Source organism: Xyrauchen texanus, chromosome 50, assembly GCF_025860055.1.
Source record: "Xyrauchen texanus isolate HMW12.3.18 chromosome 50, RBS_HiC_50CHRs, whole genome shotgun sequence".
Classification (NCBI taxonomy): Eukaryota; Metazoa; Chordata; class Actinopteri; order Cypriniformes; family Catostomidae; genus Xyrauchen; species Xyrauchen texanus.
Window position 1 is genome coordinate 17,068,877 of NC_068325.1, and position 17,243 is coordinate 17,086,119.

Consider the following 17,243-nt stretch of genomic DNA (forward strand, 5'->3'; position numbering starts at 1 on the left):
GATATGAACAAAATAGGTCAAAACATTTCCACTGGAACAAAAAGGATGCCATCAGAGTATTGAGGTTGTCTTGTTGCATTCCGAAATGCACACGGGTGTACATTAGGATAACTTGACCTGATAAAGTATATGACAATAGTTAAATCCATTAGGCTTTTATTTCTAGGGAAAACTGTCATAAAAAAATTAATAAATGAAAAAATTATTGATGTTCATTAATTATTTGAGATTTATTTTAATTCACTTCTAGTATAATAGGAACATAATCATTTGCCTGATGTTCATCAGTTTTAAAGGGCTTCAGTATGCTTAAATACTCTGAAGTCAATTACACCAACATCATGTTGCAACAAGAACGATAGATCGATAGATAGAGAAAGAGAGAAACTTAAAGCAGATTAAAGACCTTGTGTTGATTTGTTTACAATGACATTTTTTGACTGTTGTATTTAGATTAGTCTTGGCACATTTGAAAATTCAGTCAATGTAAGTTTGTGTGATTTTTCTGGTTTTTGAGTGTCTGCTGTTCAACAACCGTAAGTCCTTTAAGTTAGAAAGGTCATACCACACTATTCCAGAACAGTTTCATGGTCTATACCATGTTTGGTGGATGAAGCTTAAAAGCACTAGGAGGAGTTTGAATGGTTTAGATAAAAAAATAAAAATAAAAATAAACCAAAATAGTTTGATACAGTATGTTGGCTTTGTCAGGTTAACACAATTAAACTGATTCAACTTTCAAGAAACAAAAGTGAAAGAAGTCTCTGATCAGTAATATCTTGGGCTACGGTATATGTTTGAAAATGGTGTTTTCGCTTTCGAAACGCTCTCAATCCACACTGCTGTTTTCAACTGTTTTCCAAATGCTGCTTGTCCACACTGAAACATATGAAAACTCTTAAATCCCCTTACTGCACATAAGAAAAATCGCCGTTCTATGTACGACCTGAAATGCAATTGTCCTCAAATCCATTGCTGGACAGCAATTCTAAGTAAACTTCCTGTCCCCTTTGAAGCATTGAAGTGTGAAGGTTGTACAAAGTAACATTTATCTTTAATAAGACTATCAATGTGAATAGCAGGCACAACAACTCCTCTATAACATGGGCCGCCATCTCGATGGTTGTGGGTTGATTGGATCACATGATGCGTCACATGACATCAAATAAATCATCGTTTTTTATGACATCTCCGTTTGCCCTGTCCACACTACAATGTGAAGACCTCATTTCAAATATATCCATTTGAAAGAGAGTTTTCATAAAGTACATTTTTCACTCTCAAAAACGCTGTCTCAGTGTGGACGGAAGCCCGAAAAGTAGAGAAAAATAAGCCTTTTCAAATGTAAGCGTATTAGTGTGGACATGGCCTAAAAGTAAGCATGGTAAAGTTAGTAGGACAATACATGAAAATATTTAGTGTTAAAGGAATGGTCTGCGTTTAGTATAACTTAAGCTAAATAGAGAGCATACTTGGCATACCCTTACAAAAAATATAAACTTGCCGCAAATTTGACGCTTGATATTTTTTACATGAAAATTTGCTTTTGATTCACAGCAAAAGTTTGCCAGAAGTTTGCGGCTCTTCAGCGGTAGTGGTGAACCTCTGGCAAACCTTTGACAACAATGAACAATTTATAGCAAGTTTGACGCAAAGCTAATTTGCATGTGAAAATGATCAGTGGTGAATTTGCGGCAAGTTTGCTGCAAAAATTGGATATGGGTAAAGTTGATTGTTAGAAAAGGTTTCTTTAACTTGTCCTTGTTTTAACTTGGTTAAACAGTTTTATAATAAAAATGACTGTAATCGTGAAGAACAGAGATTTATTTCCCCCATTAGATCATGTTTACACATATAATGTTAACATCTTAGGCTATACTTTTGAAACTGTGTGTATTTTAATGTTTATAGAATGGTCCAATTCAATTACATTTACATTTAGTACTTTAGCAGATGTAATTATTTTAACAAAACTGATCTGTACCTAACAGTAGCGCTCATGAAGTATTAAATTACATTATGTTGAAAAGTGATATGGACACATTTGATAACAAAGCTTACTGTATCTGATAATGTATGCAGACTTATGCATCATCTAGATTTATCTTGAACTTGGAGTAGATATATTTGGATATCTAACTACTATGGAATCCTTCCCCTTATAAACAACTTTAGAATTGCTATGTGTTGTTATATTGACAGAGAAAATCCTCAGCAGACAAATCAATTGTCATCTCAAGAATATCTACAACCATAGGTGGAACCGGCAGAGTAATAGACCATCAGTGAAGTTCTGGAGAAAATATGGAGAACTTCTCAACGAAGTCTGGACAATAGCTAAATTTGGAGCAGCATGACAGGAACAGATTTTAATGTCTGACTACCAAACCGAATATGCAGTTCCAGTGACATAGAATTGAATTACATTTTTCAATTCCAAATCATAAGCTCAACTATGAACTCTCCTCCTTAACTGATGATGCTTTTGAGTGTGTCAAATGTGATGTTCTCACAAAAAAGCATTCCTAGTTGTTTTGTCTCAAGAAAAAAATTCCCATTAATTTGAGTAGATTAGTTAAACAGATTTGTATACATCCTCTGGTTCTATAAGATTTTACACTAACAGAGGTGTTCAACATCTCCTCCCTTTAGTTACACACCGTAGACAGTGAATACTAAGACCTATCCATAATCCCCTCCTGGACTCACCTATACAGGTGAATATAAAGTCCAGGTCCAGCCGCTCACAGACACGGAACCTCAGTACAAGAGCATCCTGATCATCTCTACAAACTGAGGCAACATGGACCCAAGAGCTTCCTTTTCCATTCTGCTCCTGCTGATTGGCGTCGTCCAGGCATCTCCTCTCATGGTAAGACCCTGTCTAGTTTCTCTCTGCACTTTAGTGATCGGCTTTCCTCAAATAAGTCACTTCAAACATTTTTGTTTTCCTCACCAGGAGCAGAGGGTTGAAGATGGGATTTTTACAGAGCCAGGAGCTATGGACATCACTACAAAGATTTTGGAGTCCAACAATGGTCAGTCAGCTAAAGCCAACAATAACTTTGACAGAATAGAGGCATATTTCTAAAATGTATTTAAATTCACATCAAGAATTATATTGTGTTACTGAAAATGTATTTTCCTTTAAACACAGGATCTTCTGAACTCTTGATTGAAGGAGACCTGGTGTTTCCCAAAACCAGAAATGCTCTCTTCTGCTTCAACAATAACTGTTTCTGGAAGAAAAATGCACAAAACTTAGTGGAGGTTCCTTACATAGTGAGCAACGAATTCTGTAAGTGAATGCACTTTATTTATGCAACATAGTTAAGATTCATGTACATGTGATTTTGAACCTTTGGTTCTTTTTCTTATCTTTTGTTTTGTTTTGCAGCCTTTTATGACAAGTCAGTTATTCAGAGTGCCATGTCGACCTTCCACACCAAAACCTGCATCCGCTTTGTGCCCAGAACATCTCAGACCGACTACCTCAGTATTGAGAACAAAGATGGGTGAGGACAATCATACAATATCAACAAGACGCATTTGAACACTTCCACAACATGTCCTTTAACATGAACTCCTCTTTTTACCTTCTCAGGTGCTACTCTTCTCTTGGTAGAATTGGAGGCAAACAGGTGGTCTCCCTCAACAGATTAGGCTGTGTGTATCGTGGCATCGCTCAGCATGAGCTCAACCATGCCCTGGGCTTCTACCACGAGCAAACCAGGAGCGACCGTGACCAGTACGTTAGGATCAACTGGGAGAACATCTCTCCTGACATGGCCTACAACTTCCAAAAACAGAACACCAACAATCAAAACACTCCATACGACTACAGCTCCATCATGCACTATGGAAGAACGGCCTTCGCCACCCAGCCCGGGATGGAAACCATTACTCCCATTCCTGATGCAACGGTGCAAATCGGACAGAGGCAGGATCTGTCCAACACCGACATCCTGAGAATCAACAAGCTGTATGGATGCTAAAGTTGACGACAATGTACATGTGGGGTTACATAAATATGTGTACTGTTTAGATGAATAATGGGATGAGGTGATGTTCTTCATCTTTTGATGGTAGCGAATTTCTGTAATAAGTGATTGTGAAGGGGAAAATAAAGTTTATTACACTGCAAGAATATTTGGATCTTGTTTGGTTTGATATACAATGTCTTCAATCAAAAACAAAAATTCAAAGTATTCCAAATGTCCTTCATTTTGGCATGAGCTTCTGGTTGATATGAACAAAATAGGTCAAAACATTTCCACTGGAACAAAAAGGATGCCATCAGAGTATTGAGGTTGTCTTGTTGCATTCCGAAATGCACACGGGTGTACATTAGGATAACATGACCTGATAAAGTATATGACAATAGTTAAATCCATTAGGCTTTTATTTCTAGGGAAAACTGTCATGAAAAAAATTAATAAATGAAAAAATTATTGATGTTCATTAATTATTTGAGATTTATTTTAATTCACTTCTAGTATAATGGGAAAAGAATGATGTTCCTGATTTTCATCAATATTAAAGGACTTCAGTATGCTTAAATACTCTGTAGTCAATTACACCAACATCATGTAGCAACAGGAATGATAGATCGATAGATAGAGAAAGAGATAAACTTATAGCAGATTAAAGGACTTGTGTGGGTTTGTTTACATTAAAAAAATTTGACTGTTGTATTTCGAATAGTCTTGGCACGTTTGAAAATTCAGTCAATGTAAGTCTGTTGGATTTTTTCTGGTTTTTGATTGTCTGCTGTTCAACAAACCGTAAATCCTTTAAATTAGAAAGGTCATAGCACACTATTCCAGAACAGTTTCATGGTCTGTACCATGTTTGGTGGATGTAGCTTGAAAGCACTAGGAGGAGTTTGCATGGTTTAGATAAAAAAAATAAATAAAAAAAATAAAAAAAAACCTAAACCAAAATGGCTTGGTCAGGTTAACACAATTAAACTGATTCAACCTTCAAGAAAAGAAATTGAAAGAAGTCTCTGATCAGTAATATCTTGGGCTACGGTATATGTTTGAAAATGGTGTTTTCGCTTTCGAAACGCTCTCAATCCACACTGCTGTTTTCAAATGTTTTCCAAATGCTGCTTGTCCACACTGAAACATATGAAAACTCTTAAATCCCCTTACTGCACATGCGAAAAATCGCCACTCTATGTACGACCTGAAATGCAATTGTCCTCGAATCCATTGCTGGACAGCAATTCTAAGTAAACTTCCTGTCCCCTTTGAAGCATTGAAGTGTGAAGGTTGTACAAAGTAACATTTATCTTTAATAAGACTATCAATGTGAATAGCAGGCACAACAACTCCTCTACAACATGGGCCGCCATCTCGATGGTTGTGGGTTGATTGGATCACATGATGCGTCACATGACATCAAATAAATCATCGTTTTTTATGACATCTCCATTTGCCCTGTCCACAATACAATGTGAAGACAGCATTTCAAATATATCCATTTAAAAGAGAGTTTTCATAAAGTACATTTTTTACTCTCAAAAACGCTGTCTCAGTGTGGACGGAAATCCGAAAAGTAGAGAAAAATAAGCCTTTTCAAATATAAGCGTATTAGTGTGGACATGGCCTAAAAGTAAGCATGGTAAAGTTAGTAGGACAATACATGAAAATATTTAGTGTTAAAGGAATGGTCTGTGTTTAGTATAACTTAAGCTAAATAGAGAGCATACTTGGCATACCCTTACAAAAAATATAAACTTGCCGCAAATTTGACGCTTGATATTTTTTACATGAAAATTTGCTTTTGATTCACAATAAAAGTTTGCCAGAAGTTTGCGGCTCTTCAGCGGTAGTGGTGAACCTCTGGCAAACCTTTGACAACAATGAACAATTTACAGCAAGTTTGACGCAAAGCTAATTTGCATGTGAAAATGATCAGTGGTGAATTTGCGGCAAGTTTGCTGCAAAAATTGGATATGGGTAAAGTTGATTGTTAGAAAAGGTTTCTTTAACTTGTCCTTGTTTTAACTTGGTTAAATTGTTTTTTAATAAAAATGACTGTAATTGTGAAGAACAGAGATTTTTTTCCCCCATTAGATCATGTTTACACATATAATGTTAACATCTTAGGCTATACTTTTGAAACTGTGTGTATTTTAATGTTTATAGAATGGTCCAATTCAATTACATTTACATTTAGTACTTTAGCAGAAGTAATTATTTTAACAAAACTGACCTGTACCTAACAGTAGCGCTCATGAAGTATTAAATTACATTATGTTGAGAAGTGATATGGACACATTTGATAACAAAGCTTACTGTATCTGATAATGTATGCAGACTTATGCATCATCTAGATTTATCTTGAACTTGGAGTAGATACATTTGGATTTCTAACTACTATGGATCCTTCCCTTATAAACAACTTTAGAATTGCTATGTGTTGTTATATTGACAGAGAAAATCCTCAGCAGACAAATCAATTGTCATCTCAAGAATATCTACAACCATAGGTGGAACCGGCAGAGTAATAGACCATCAGTGAAGTTCTGGAGAAAATATGGAGAACTTCTCAAAGCAGTCTGGACAATAGCTACATTTGGAGCAGCATGACAGGAACAGATTTTAATGTCTGACTACCAAACCGAATATGCAGTTCCAGTGACATAGAATTGAATTACATTTTTTCAATTCCAAATCATAAGCTCAACTATGAACTCTCCTCCTTAACTGATGATGCTTTTGAGTGTGTCAAATGTGATGTTCTCACAAAAAAGCATTCCTAGTTGTTTTGTCTCAAGAAAGAAATTCCCATTAATTTGAGTAGATTAGTTAAACAGATTTGTATACATCCCCTGGTTCTATAAGATTTTACTCTAACAGAGGTGTTCAACATCTCCTCCCTTTAGTTACACACCATAGACAGTGAATACTAAGACCGATCCATAATCCCCTACTGCACCCACCTATACAGGTGAATATAAAGTCCAGGTCCAGCCGCTCACAGACACGAAACCTCAGTACAGGAGCATCCTGATCATCTCTACAAACTGAGGCAACATGGACCCAAGAGCTTCCTTTTCCATTCTGCTCCTGCTGGTTGGCGTCGTCCAGGCATCTCCTCTCATGGTAAGACCCTGTCTAGTTTCTCTCTGCACTTCAATGATCGGCTTTCCTCAAATAAGTCACTTCAAACATTTGTATTTTCATTGCCAGGAGCAGAGGGTTGAAGATGGGATTTTTACAGAGCCAGGAGCTATGGACATCACTACAAAGATTTTGGAGTCCAACAATGGTCAGTCAGCTAAAGCCAACAATAACTTTGACAGAATAGAGGCATATTTCTAAAATGTATTTAAATTCACATCAAGATTTATATTGTGTTACTGAAAATGTATTTTCCTTTAAACACAGGATCTTCTGAACTCTTGATTGAAGGAGACCTGGTGTTTCCCAAAACCAGAAATGCTCTCTTCTGCTTCAACAATAACTGTTTCTGGAAGAAAAACGCACAAAACTTAGTGGAGGTTCCTTACATAGTGAGCAACGAATTCTGTAAGTGAATGCACTTTATTTATGCAACATAGTTAAGATTCATGTACATGTGATTTTGAACCTTTGGTTCTTTTTCTTATCTTTTGTTTTGTTTTGCAGCCTTTTATGACAAGTCAGTTATTCAGAGTGCCATGTCGACCTTCCACACCAAAACCTGCATCCGCTTTGTGCCCAGAACATCTCAGACCGACTACCTCAGTATTGAGAACAAAGATGGGTGAGGACAATCATACAATATCAACAAGACGCATTTGAACTCTTCCACAACATGTCCTTTAACATGAACTCCTCTTTTTTACCTTCTCAGGTGCTACTCTTCTCTTGGTAGAATTGGAGGCAAACAGGTGGTCTCCCTCAACAGATTAGGCTGTGTGTATCGTGGCATCGCTCAGCATGAGCTCAACCATGCCCTGGGCTTCTACCACGAGCAAACAAGGAGCGACCGTGACCAGTACGTTAGGATCAACTGGGAGAACATCTCTCCTGACATGGCCTACAACTTCCAAAAACAGAACACCAACAATCAAAACACTCCATACGACTACAGCTCCATCATGCACTATGGAAGAACGGCCTTCGCCACCCAGCCCGGGATGGAAACCATTACTCCCATTCCTGATGCAACGGTGCAAATCGGACAGAGGCAGGATCTGTCCAACACCGACATCCTGAGAATCAACAAGCTGTATGGATGCTAAAGTTGACGACAATGTACATGTGGGGTTACATAAATATGTGTACTGTTTAGATGAATAATGGGATGAGGTGATGTTCTTCATCTTTTGATGGTAGCGAATTTCTGTAATAAGTGATTGTGAAGGGAAAATAAAGTTTATTACACTGCAAGAATATTTGGATCTTGTTTGGTTTGATATACAATGTCTTCAATCAAAAAAAAAATTCAAAGTATTCCAAATGTCCTTCATTTTGGCATGAGCTTCTGGTTGATATGAACAAAATAGGTCAAAACATTTCCACTGGAACAAAAAGGATGCCATCAGAGTATTGAGGTTGTCTTGTTGCATTCCGAAATGCACACGGGTGTACATTAGGATAACTTGACCTGATAAAGTATATGACAATAGTTAAATCCATTAGGCTTTTATTTCTAGGGAAAACTGTCATAAAAAAATTAATAAATGAAAAAATTATTGATGTTCATTAATTATTTGAGATTTATTTTAATTCACTTCTAGTATAATAGGAACATAATCATTTGCCTGATGTTCATCAGTTTTAAAGGGCTTCAGTATGCTTAAATACTCTGAAGTCAATTACACCAACATCATGTTGCAACAAGAACGATAGATCGATAGATAGAGAAAGAGAGAAACTTAAAGCAGATTAAAGACCTTGTGTTGATTTGTTTACAATGACATTTTTTGACTGTTGTATTTAGATTAGTCTTGGCACATTTGAAAATTCAGTCAATGTAAGTTTGTGTGATTTTTCTGGTTTTTGAGTGTCTGCTGTTCAACAACCGTAAGTCCTTTAAGTTAGAAAGGTCATAACACACTATTCCAGAACAGTTTCATGGTCTATACCATGTTTGGTGGATGAAGCTTAAAAGCACTAGGAGGAGTTTGAATGGTTTAGATAAAAAAATAAAAATAAAAATAAACCAAAATAGTTTGATACAGTATGTTGGCTTTGTCAGGTTAACACAATTAAACTGATTCAACTTTCAAGAAACAAAAGTGAAAGAAGTCTCTGATCAGTAATATCTTGGGCTACGGTATATGTTTGAAAATGGTGTTTTCGCTTTCGAAACGCTCTCAATCCACACTGCTGTTTTCAACTGTTTTCCAAATGCTGCTTGTCCACACTGAAACATATGAAAACTCTTAAATCCCCTTACTGCACATGCGAAAAATCGCCACTCTATGTACGACCTGAAATGCAATTGTCCTCAAATCCATTGCTGGACAGCAATTCTAAGTAAACTTCCTGTCCCCTTTGAAGCATTGAAGTGTGAAGGTTGTACAAAGTAACATTTATCTTTAATAAGACTATCAATGTGAATAGCAGGCACAACAACTCCTCTACAACATGGGCCGCCATCTCGATGGTTGTGGGTTGATTGGATCACATGATGCGTCACATGACATCAAATAAATCATCGTTTTTTATGACATCTCCATTTGCCCTGTCCACACTACAATGTGAAGACCGCATTTCAAATATATCCATTTGAAAGAGAGTTTTCATAAAGTACATTTTTCACTCTCAAAAACGCTGTCTCAGTGTGGACGGAAGGCCGAAAAGTAGAGAAAAATAAGCCTTTTCAAATGTAAGCGTATTAGTGTGGACATGGCCTAAAAGTAAGCATGGTAAAGTTAGTAGGACAATACATGAAAATATTTAGTGTTAAAGGAATGGTCTGCGTTTAGTATAACTTAAGCTAAATAGAGAGCATACTTGGCATACCCTTACAAAAAATATAAACTTGCCGCAAATTTGACGCTTGATATTTTTTAAATGAAAATTTGCTTTTGATTCACAGCAAAAGTTTTCCAGAAGTTTGCGGCTCTTCAGCGGTAGTGGTGAACCTCTGGCAAACCTTTGACAACAATGAACAATTTACAGCAAGTTTGACGCAAAGCTAATTTGCATGTGAAAATGATCAGTGGTGAATTTACGGCAAGTTTGCTGCAAAAATTGGATATGGGTAAAGTTGATTGTTAGAAAAGGTTTCTTTAACTTGTCCTTGTTTTAACTTGGTTAAATTGTTTTTTAATAAAAATGACTGTAATCGTGAAGAACAGAGATTTTTTCCCCCATTAGATCATGTTTACACATATAATGTTAACATCTTAGGCTATACTTTTGAAACTGTGTGTATTTTAATGTTTATAGAATGGTCCAATTCAATTACATTTACATTTAGTACTTTAGCAGAAGTAATTATTTTAACAAAACTGACCTGTACCTAACAGTAGCGCTCATGAAGTATTAAATTACATTATGTTGAGAAGTGATATGGACACATTTGATAACAAAGCTTACTGTATCTGATAATGTATGCAGACTTATGCATCATCTAGATTTATCTTGAACTTGGAGTAGATATATTTGGATATCTAACTACTATGGGATCCTTCCCATTATAAACAACTTTAGAATTGCTATGTGTTGTTATATTGACAGAGAAAATCCTCAGCAGACAAATCAATTGTCATCTCAAGAATATCTACAACCATAGGTGGAACCGGCAGAGTAATAGACCATCAGTGAAGTTCTGGAGAAAATATGGAGAACTTCTCAAAGCAGTCTGGACAATAGCTACATTTGGAGCAGCATGACAGGAACAGATTTTAATGTCTGACTACCAAACCGAATATGCAGTTCCAGTGACATAGAATTGAATTACATTTTTTCAATTCCAAATCATAAGCTCAACTATGAACTCTCCTCCTTAACTGATGATGCTTTTGAGTGTGTCAAATGTGATGTTCTCACAAAAAAGCATTCCTAGTTGTTTTGTCTCAAGAAAGAAATTCCCATTAATTTGAGTAGATTAGTTAAACAGATTTGTATACATCCCCTGGTTCTATAAGATTTTACACTAACAGAGGTGTTCAACATCTCCTCCCTTTAGTTACACACCGTAGACAGTGAATACTAAGACCTATCCATAATCCCCTCCTGGACCCACCTATACAGGTGAATATAAAGTCCAGGTCCAGCCGCTCACAGACACGAAACCTCAGTACAAGAGCATCCTGATCATCTCTACAAACTGAGGCAACATGGACCCAAGAGCTTCCTTTTCCATTCTGCTGCTGCTGGTTGGCGTCGTCCAGGCATCTCCTCTCATGGTAAGACCCTGTCTAGTTTCTCTCTGCACTTCAATGATCGGCTTTCCTCAAATAAGTCACTTCAAACATTTTTGTTTTCCTCGCCAGGAGCAGAGGGTTGAAGATGGGATTTTTACAGAGCCAGGAGCTATGGACATCACTACAAAGATTTTGGAGTCCAACAATGGTCAGTCAGCTAAAGCCAACAATAACTTTGACAGAATAGAGGCATATTTCTAAAATGTATTTAAATTCACATCAAGATTTATATTGTGTTACTGAAAATGTATTTTCCTTTAAACACAGGATCTTCTGAACTCTTGATTGAAGGAGACCTGGTGTTTCCCAAAACCAGAAATGCTCTCTTCTGCTTCAACAATAACTGTTTCTGGAAGAAAAACGCACAAAACTTAGTGGAGGTTCCTTACATAGTGAGCAACGAATTCTGTAAGTGAATGCACTTTATTTATGCAACATAGTTAAGATTCATGTACATGTGATTTTGAACCTTTGGTTCTTTTTCTTATCTTTTGTTTTGTTTTGCAGCCTTTTATGACAAGTCAGTTATTCAGAGTGCCATGTCGACCTTCCACACCAAAACCTGCATCCGCTTTGTGCCCAGAACATCTCAGACCGACTACCTCAGTATTGAGAACAAAGATGGGTGAGGACAATCATACAATATCAACAAGACGCATTTGAACTCTTCCACAACATGTCCTTTAACATGAACTCCTCTTTTTACCTTCTCAGGTGCTACTCTTCTCTTGGTAGAATTGGAGGCAAACAGGTGGTCTCCCTCAACAGATTAGGCTGTGTGTATCGTGGCATCGCTCAGCATGAGCTCAACCATGCCCTGGGCTTCTACCACGAGCAAACCAGGAGCGACCGTGACCAGTACGTTAGGATCAACTGGGAGAACATCTCTCCTGACATGGCCTACAACTTCCAAAAACAGAACACCAACAATCAAAACACTCCATACGACTACAGCTCCATCATGCACTATGGAAGAACGGCCTTCGCCACCCAGCCCGGGATGGAAACCATTACTCCCATTCCTGATGCAACGGTGCAAATCGGACAGAGGCAGGATCTGTCCAACACCGACATCCTGAGAATCAACAAGCTGTATGGATGCTAAAGTTGACGACAATGTACATGTGGGGTTACATAAATATGTGTACTGTTTAGATGAATAATGGGATGAGGTGATGTTCTTCATCTTTTGATGGTAGCGAATTTCTGTAATAAGTGATTGTGAAGGGAAAATAAAGTTTATTACACTGCAAGAATATTTGGATCTTGTTTGGTTTGATATACAATGTCTTCAATCAAAAAAAAAATTCAAAGTATTCCAAATGTCCTTCATTTTGGCATGAGCTTCTGGTTGATATGAACAAAATAGGTCAAAACATTTCCACTGGAACAAAAAGGATGCCATCAGAGTATTGAGGTTGTCTTGTTGCATTCCGAAATGCACACGGGTGTACATTAGGATAACTTGACCTGATAAAGTATATGACAATAGTTAAATCCATTAGGCTTTTATTTCTAGGGAAAACTGTCATAAAAAAATTAATAAATGAAAAAATTATTGATGTTCATTAATTATTTGAGATTTATTTTAATTCACTTCTAGTATAATAGGAACATAATCATGTTGCCTGATGTTCATCAGTTTTAAAGGGCTTCAGTATGCTTAAATACTCTGAAGTCAATTACACCAACATCATGTTGCAACAAGAACGATAGATCGATAGATAGAGAAAGAGAGAAACTTAAAGCAGATTAAAGACCTTGTGTTGATTTGTTTACAATGACATTTTTTGACTGTTGTATTTAGATTAGTCTTGGCACATTTGAAAATTCAGTCAATGTAAGTTTGTGTGATTTTTCTGGTTTTTGAGTGTCTGCTGTTCAACAACCGTAAGTCCTTTAAGTTAGAAAGGTCATAGCACACTATTCCAGAACAGTTTCATGGTCTATACCATGTTTGGTGGATGAAGCTTAAAAGCACTAGGAGGAGTTTGAATGGTTTAGATAAAAAAAATAAAAATAAAAATAAACCAAAATAGTTTGATACAGTATGTTGGCTTTGTCAGGTTAACACAATTAAACTGATTCAACTTTCAAGAAACAAAAGTGAAAGAAGTCTCTGATCAGTAATATCTTGGGCTACGGTATATGTTTGAAAATGGTGTTTTCGCTTTCGAAACGCTCTCAATCCACACTGCTGTTTTCAACTGTTTTCCAAATGCTGCTTGTCCACACTGAAACATATGAAAACTCTTAAATCCCCTTACTGCACATGCGAAAAATCGCCACTCTATGTACGACCTGAAATGCAATTGTCCTCAAATCCATTGCTGGACAGCAATTCTAAGTAAACTTCCTGTCCCCTTTGAAGCATTGAAGTGTGAAGGTTGTACAAAGTAACATTTATCTTTAATAAGACTATCAATGTGAATAGCAGGCACAACAACTCCTCTACAACATGGGCCGCCATCTCGATGGTTGTGGGTTGATTGGATCACATGATGCGTCACATGACATCAAATAAATCATCGTTTTTTATGACATCTCCATTTGCCCTGTCCACACTACAATGTGAAGACCGCATTTCAAATATATCCATTTGAAAGAGAGTTTTCATAAAGTACATTTTTCACTCTCAAAAACGCTGTCTCAGTGTGGACGGAAGGCCGAAAAGTAGAGAAAAATAAGCCTTTTCAAATGTAAGCGTATTAGTGTGGACATGGCCTAAAAGTAAGCATGGTAAAGTTAGTAGGACAATACATGAAAATATTTAGTGTTAAAGGAATGGTCTGCGTTTAGTATAACTTAAGCTAAATAGAGAGCATACTTGGCATACCCTTACAAAAAATATAAACTTGCCGCAAATTTGACGCTTGATATTTTTTACATGAAAATTTGCTTTTGATTCACAGCAAAAGTTTGCCAGAAGTTTGCGGCTCTTCAGCGGTAGTGGTGAACCTCTGGCAAACCTTTGACAACAATGAACAATTTACAGCAAGTTTGACGCAAAGCTAATTTGCATGTGAAAATGATCAGTGGTGAATTTGCGGCAAGTTTGCTGCAAAAATTGGATATGGGTAAAGTTGATTGTTAGAAAAGGTTTCTTTAACTTGTCCTTGTTTTAACTTGGTTAAATTGTTTTTTAATAAAAATGACTGTAATCGTGAAGAACAGAGATTTTTTCCCCTCATTAGATCATGTTTACACATATAATGTTAACATCTTAGGCTATACTTTTGAAACTGTGTGTATTTTAATGTTTATAGAATGGTCCAATTCAATTACATTTACATTTAGTACTTTAGCAGAAGTAATTATTTTAACAAAACTGACCTGTACCTAACAGTAGCGCTCATGAAGTATTAAATTACATTATGTTGAGAAGTGATATGGACACATTTGATAACAAAGCTTACTGTATCTGATAATGTATGCAGACTTATGCATCATCTAGATTTATCTTGAACTTGGAGTAGATATATTTGGATTTCTAACTACTATGGATCCTTCCCCTTATAAACAACTTTAGAATTGCTATGTGTTGTTATATTGACAGAGAAAATCCTCAGCAGACAAATCAATTGTCATCTCAAGAATATCTACAACCATAGGTGGAACCGGCAGAGTAATAGACCATCAGTGAAGTTCTGGAGAAAATATGGAGAACTTCTCAAAGCAGTCTGGACAATAGCTACATTTGGAGCAGCATGACAGGAACAGATTTTAATGTCTGACTACCAAACCGAATATGCAGTTCCAGTGACATAGAATTGAATTACATTTTTTCAATTCCAAATCATAAGCTCAACTATGAACTCTCCTCCTTAACTGATGATGCTTTTGAGTGTGTCAAATGTGATGTTCTCACAAAAAAGCATTCCTAGTTGTTTTGTCTCAAGAAAGAAATTCCCATTAATTTGAGTAGATTAGTTAAACAGATTTGTATACATCCCCTGGTTCTATAAGATTTTACACTAACAGAGGTGTTCAACATCTCCTCCCTTTAGTTACACACCGTAGACAGTGAATACTAAGACCTATCCATAATCCCCTCCTGGACCCACCTATACAGGTGAATATAAAGTCCAGGTCCAGCCGCTCACAGACACGAAACCTCAGTACAAGAGCATCCTGATCATCTCTACAAACTGAGGCAACATGGACCCAAGAGCTTCCTTTTCCATTCTGCTGCTGCTGGTTGGCGTCGTCCAGGCATCTCCTCTCATGGTAAGACCCTGTCTAGTTTCTCTCTGCACTTCAATGATCGGCTTTCCTCAAATAAGTCACTTCAAACATTTTTGTTTTCCTCGCCAGGAGCAGAGGGTTGAAGATGGGATTTTTACAGAGCCAGGAGCTATGGACATCACTACAAAGATTTTGGAGTCCAACAATGGTCAGTCAGCTAAAGCCAACAATAACTTTGACAGAATAGAGGCATATTTCTAAAATGTATTTAAATTCACATCAAGATTTATATTGTGTTACTGAAAATGTATTTTCCTTTAAACACAGGATCTTCTGAACTCTTGATTGAAGGAGACCTGGTGTTTCCCAAAACCAGAAATGCTCTCTTCTGCTTCAACAATAACTGTTTCTGGAAGAAAAACGCACAAAACTTAGTGGAGGTTCCTTACATAGTGAGCAACGAATTCTGTAAGTGAATGCACTTTATTTATGCAACATAGTTAAGATTCATGTACATGTGATTTTGAACCTTTGGTTCTTTTTCTTATCTTTTGTTTTGTTTTGCAGCCTTTTATGACAAGTCAGTTATTCAGAGTGCCATGTCGACCTTCCACACCAAAACCTGCATCCGCTTTGTGCCCAGAACATCTCAGACCGACTACCTCAGTATTGAGAACAAAGATGGGTGAGGACAATCATACAATATCAACAAGACGCATTTGAACTCTTCCACAACATGTCCTTTAACATGAACTCCTCTTTTTACCTTCTCAGGTGCTACTCTTCTCTTGGTAGAATTGGAGGCAAACAGGTGGTCTCCCTCAACAGATTAGGCTGTGTGTATCGTGGCATCGCTCAGCATGAGCTCAACCATGCCCTGGGCTTCTACCACGAGCAAACCAGGAGCGACCGTGACCAGTACGTTAGGATCAACTGGGAGAACATCTCTCCTGACATGGCCTACAACTTCCAAAAACAGAACACCAACAATCAAAACACTCCATACGACTACAGCTCCATCATGCACTATGGAAGAACGGCCTTCGCCACCCAGCCCGGGATGGAAACCATTACTCCCATTCCTGATGCAACGGTGCAAATCGGACAGAGGCAGGATCTGTCCAACACCGACATCCTGAGAATCAACAAGCTGTATGGATGCTAAAGTTGACGACAATGTACATGTGGGGTTACATAAATATGTGTACTGTTTAGATGAATAATGGGATGAGGTGATGTTCTTCATCTTTTGATGGTAGCGAATTTCTGTAATAAGTGATTGTGAAGGGGAAAATAAAGTTTATTACACTGCAAGAATATTTGGATCTTGTTTGGTTTGATATACAATGTCTTCAATCAAAAAAAAAATTCAAAGTATTCCAAATGTCCTTCATTTTGGCATGAGCTTCTGGTTGATATGAACAAAATAGGTCAAAACATTTCCACTGGAACAAAAAGGATGCCATCAGAGTATTGAGGTTGTCTTGTTGCATTCCGAAATGCACACGGGTGTACATTAGGATAACTTGACCTGATAAAGTATATGACAATAGTTAAATCCATTAGGCTTTTATTTCTAGGGAAAACTGTCATAAAAAAATTAATAAATGAAAAAATTATTGATGTTCATTAATTATTTGAGATTTATTTTAATTCACTTCTAGTATAATAGGAACATAAT

At 36.9% G+C, this 17,243-nt stretch overlaps 4 protein-coding genes across 4 annotated transcripts; all 4 read left to right on the forward strand.

Annotated features, from left to right (window-relative positions):
* The first annotated feature begins 2,803 nt into the window (after window positions 1-2,803).
* Window positions 2,804-3,995, forward strand: LOC127641051 (hatching enzyme 1.2-like). The gene is made up of 5 exons (XM_052123810.1): window positions 2,804-2,872; window positions 2,960-3,038; window positions 3,158-3,298; window positions 3,398-3,515; window positions 3,605-3,995. The coding sequence occupies exons 1-5, from the start codon at window positions 2,804-2,806 to the stop codon at window positions 3,993-3,995; spliced, it is 798 nt and encodes a 265-aa protein (XP_051979770.1).
* A 3,051-nt stretch (window positions 3,996-7,046) lies between these two features.
* On the forward strand, window positions 7,047-8,239 carry LOC127641057 (hatching enzyme 1.2-like). Its single transcript, XM_052123816.1, has 5 exons — window positions 7,047-7,115; window positions 7,203-7,281; window positions 7,401-7,541; window positions 7,641-7,758; window positions 7,849-8,239. Exons 1-5 carry the CDS (start codon window positions 7,047-7,049, stop codon window positions 8,237-8,239), a joined length of 798 nt encoding a protein of 265 aa, XP_051979776.1.
* A 3,051-nt stretch (window positions 8,240-11,290) lies between these two features.
* Window positions 11,291-12,482, forward strand: LOC127641053 (hatching enzyme 1.2-like). Its single transcript, XM_052123811.1, has 5 exons — window positions 11,291-11,359; window positions 11,447-11,525; window positions 11,645-11,785; window positions 11,885-12,002; window positions 12,092-12,482. The coding sequence occupies exons 1-5, from the start codon at window positions 11,291-11,293 to the stop codon at window positions 12,480-12,482; spliced, it is 798 nt and encodes a 265-aa protein (XP_051979771.1).
* A 3,053-nt stretch (window positions 12,483-15,535) lies between these two features.
* Window positions 15,536-16,727, forward strand: LOC127641055 (hatching enzyme 1.2-like). The gene is made up of 5 exons (XM_052123813.1): window positions 15,536-15,604; window positions 15,692-15,770; window positions 15,890-16,030; window positions 16,130-16,247; window positions 16,337-16,727. Exons 1-5 carry the CDS (start codon window positions 15,536-15,538, stop codon window positions 16,725-16,727), a joined length of 798 nt encoding a protein of 265 aa, XP_051979773.1.
* Window positions 16,728-17,243: the final 516 nt, after the last annotated feature.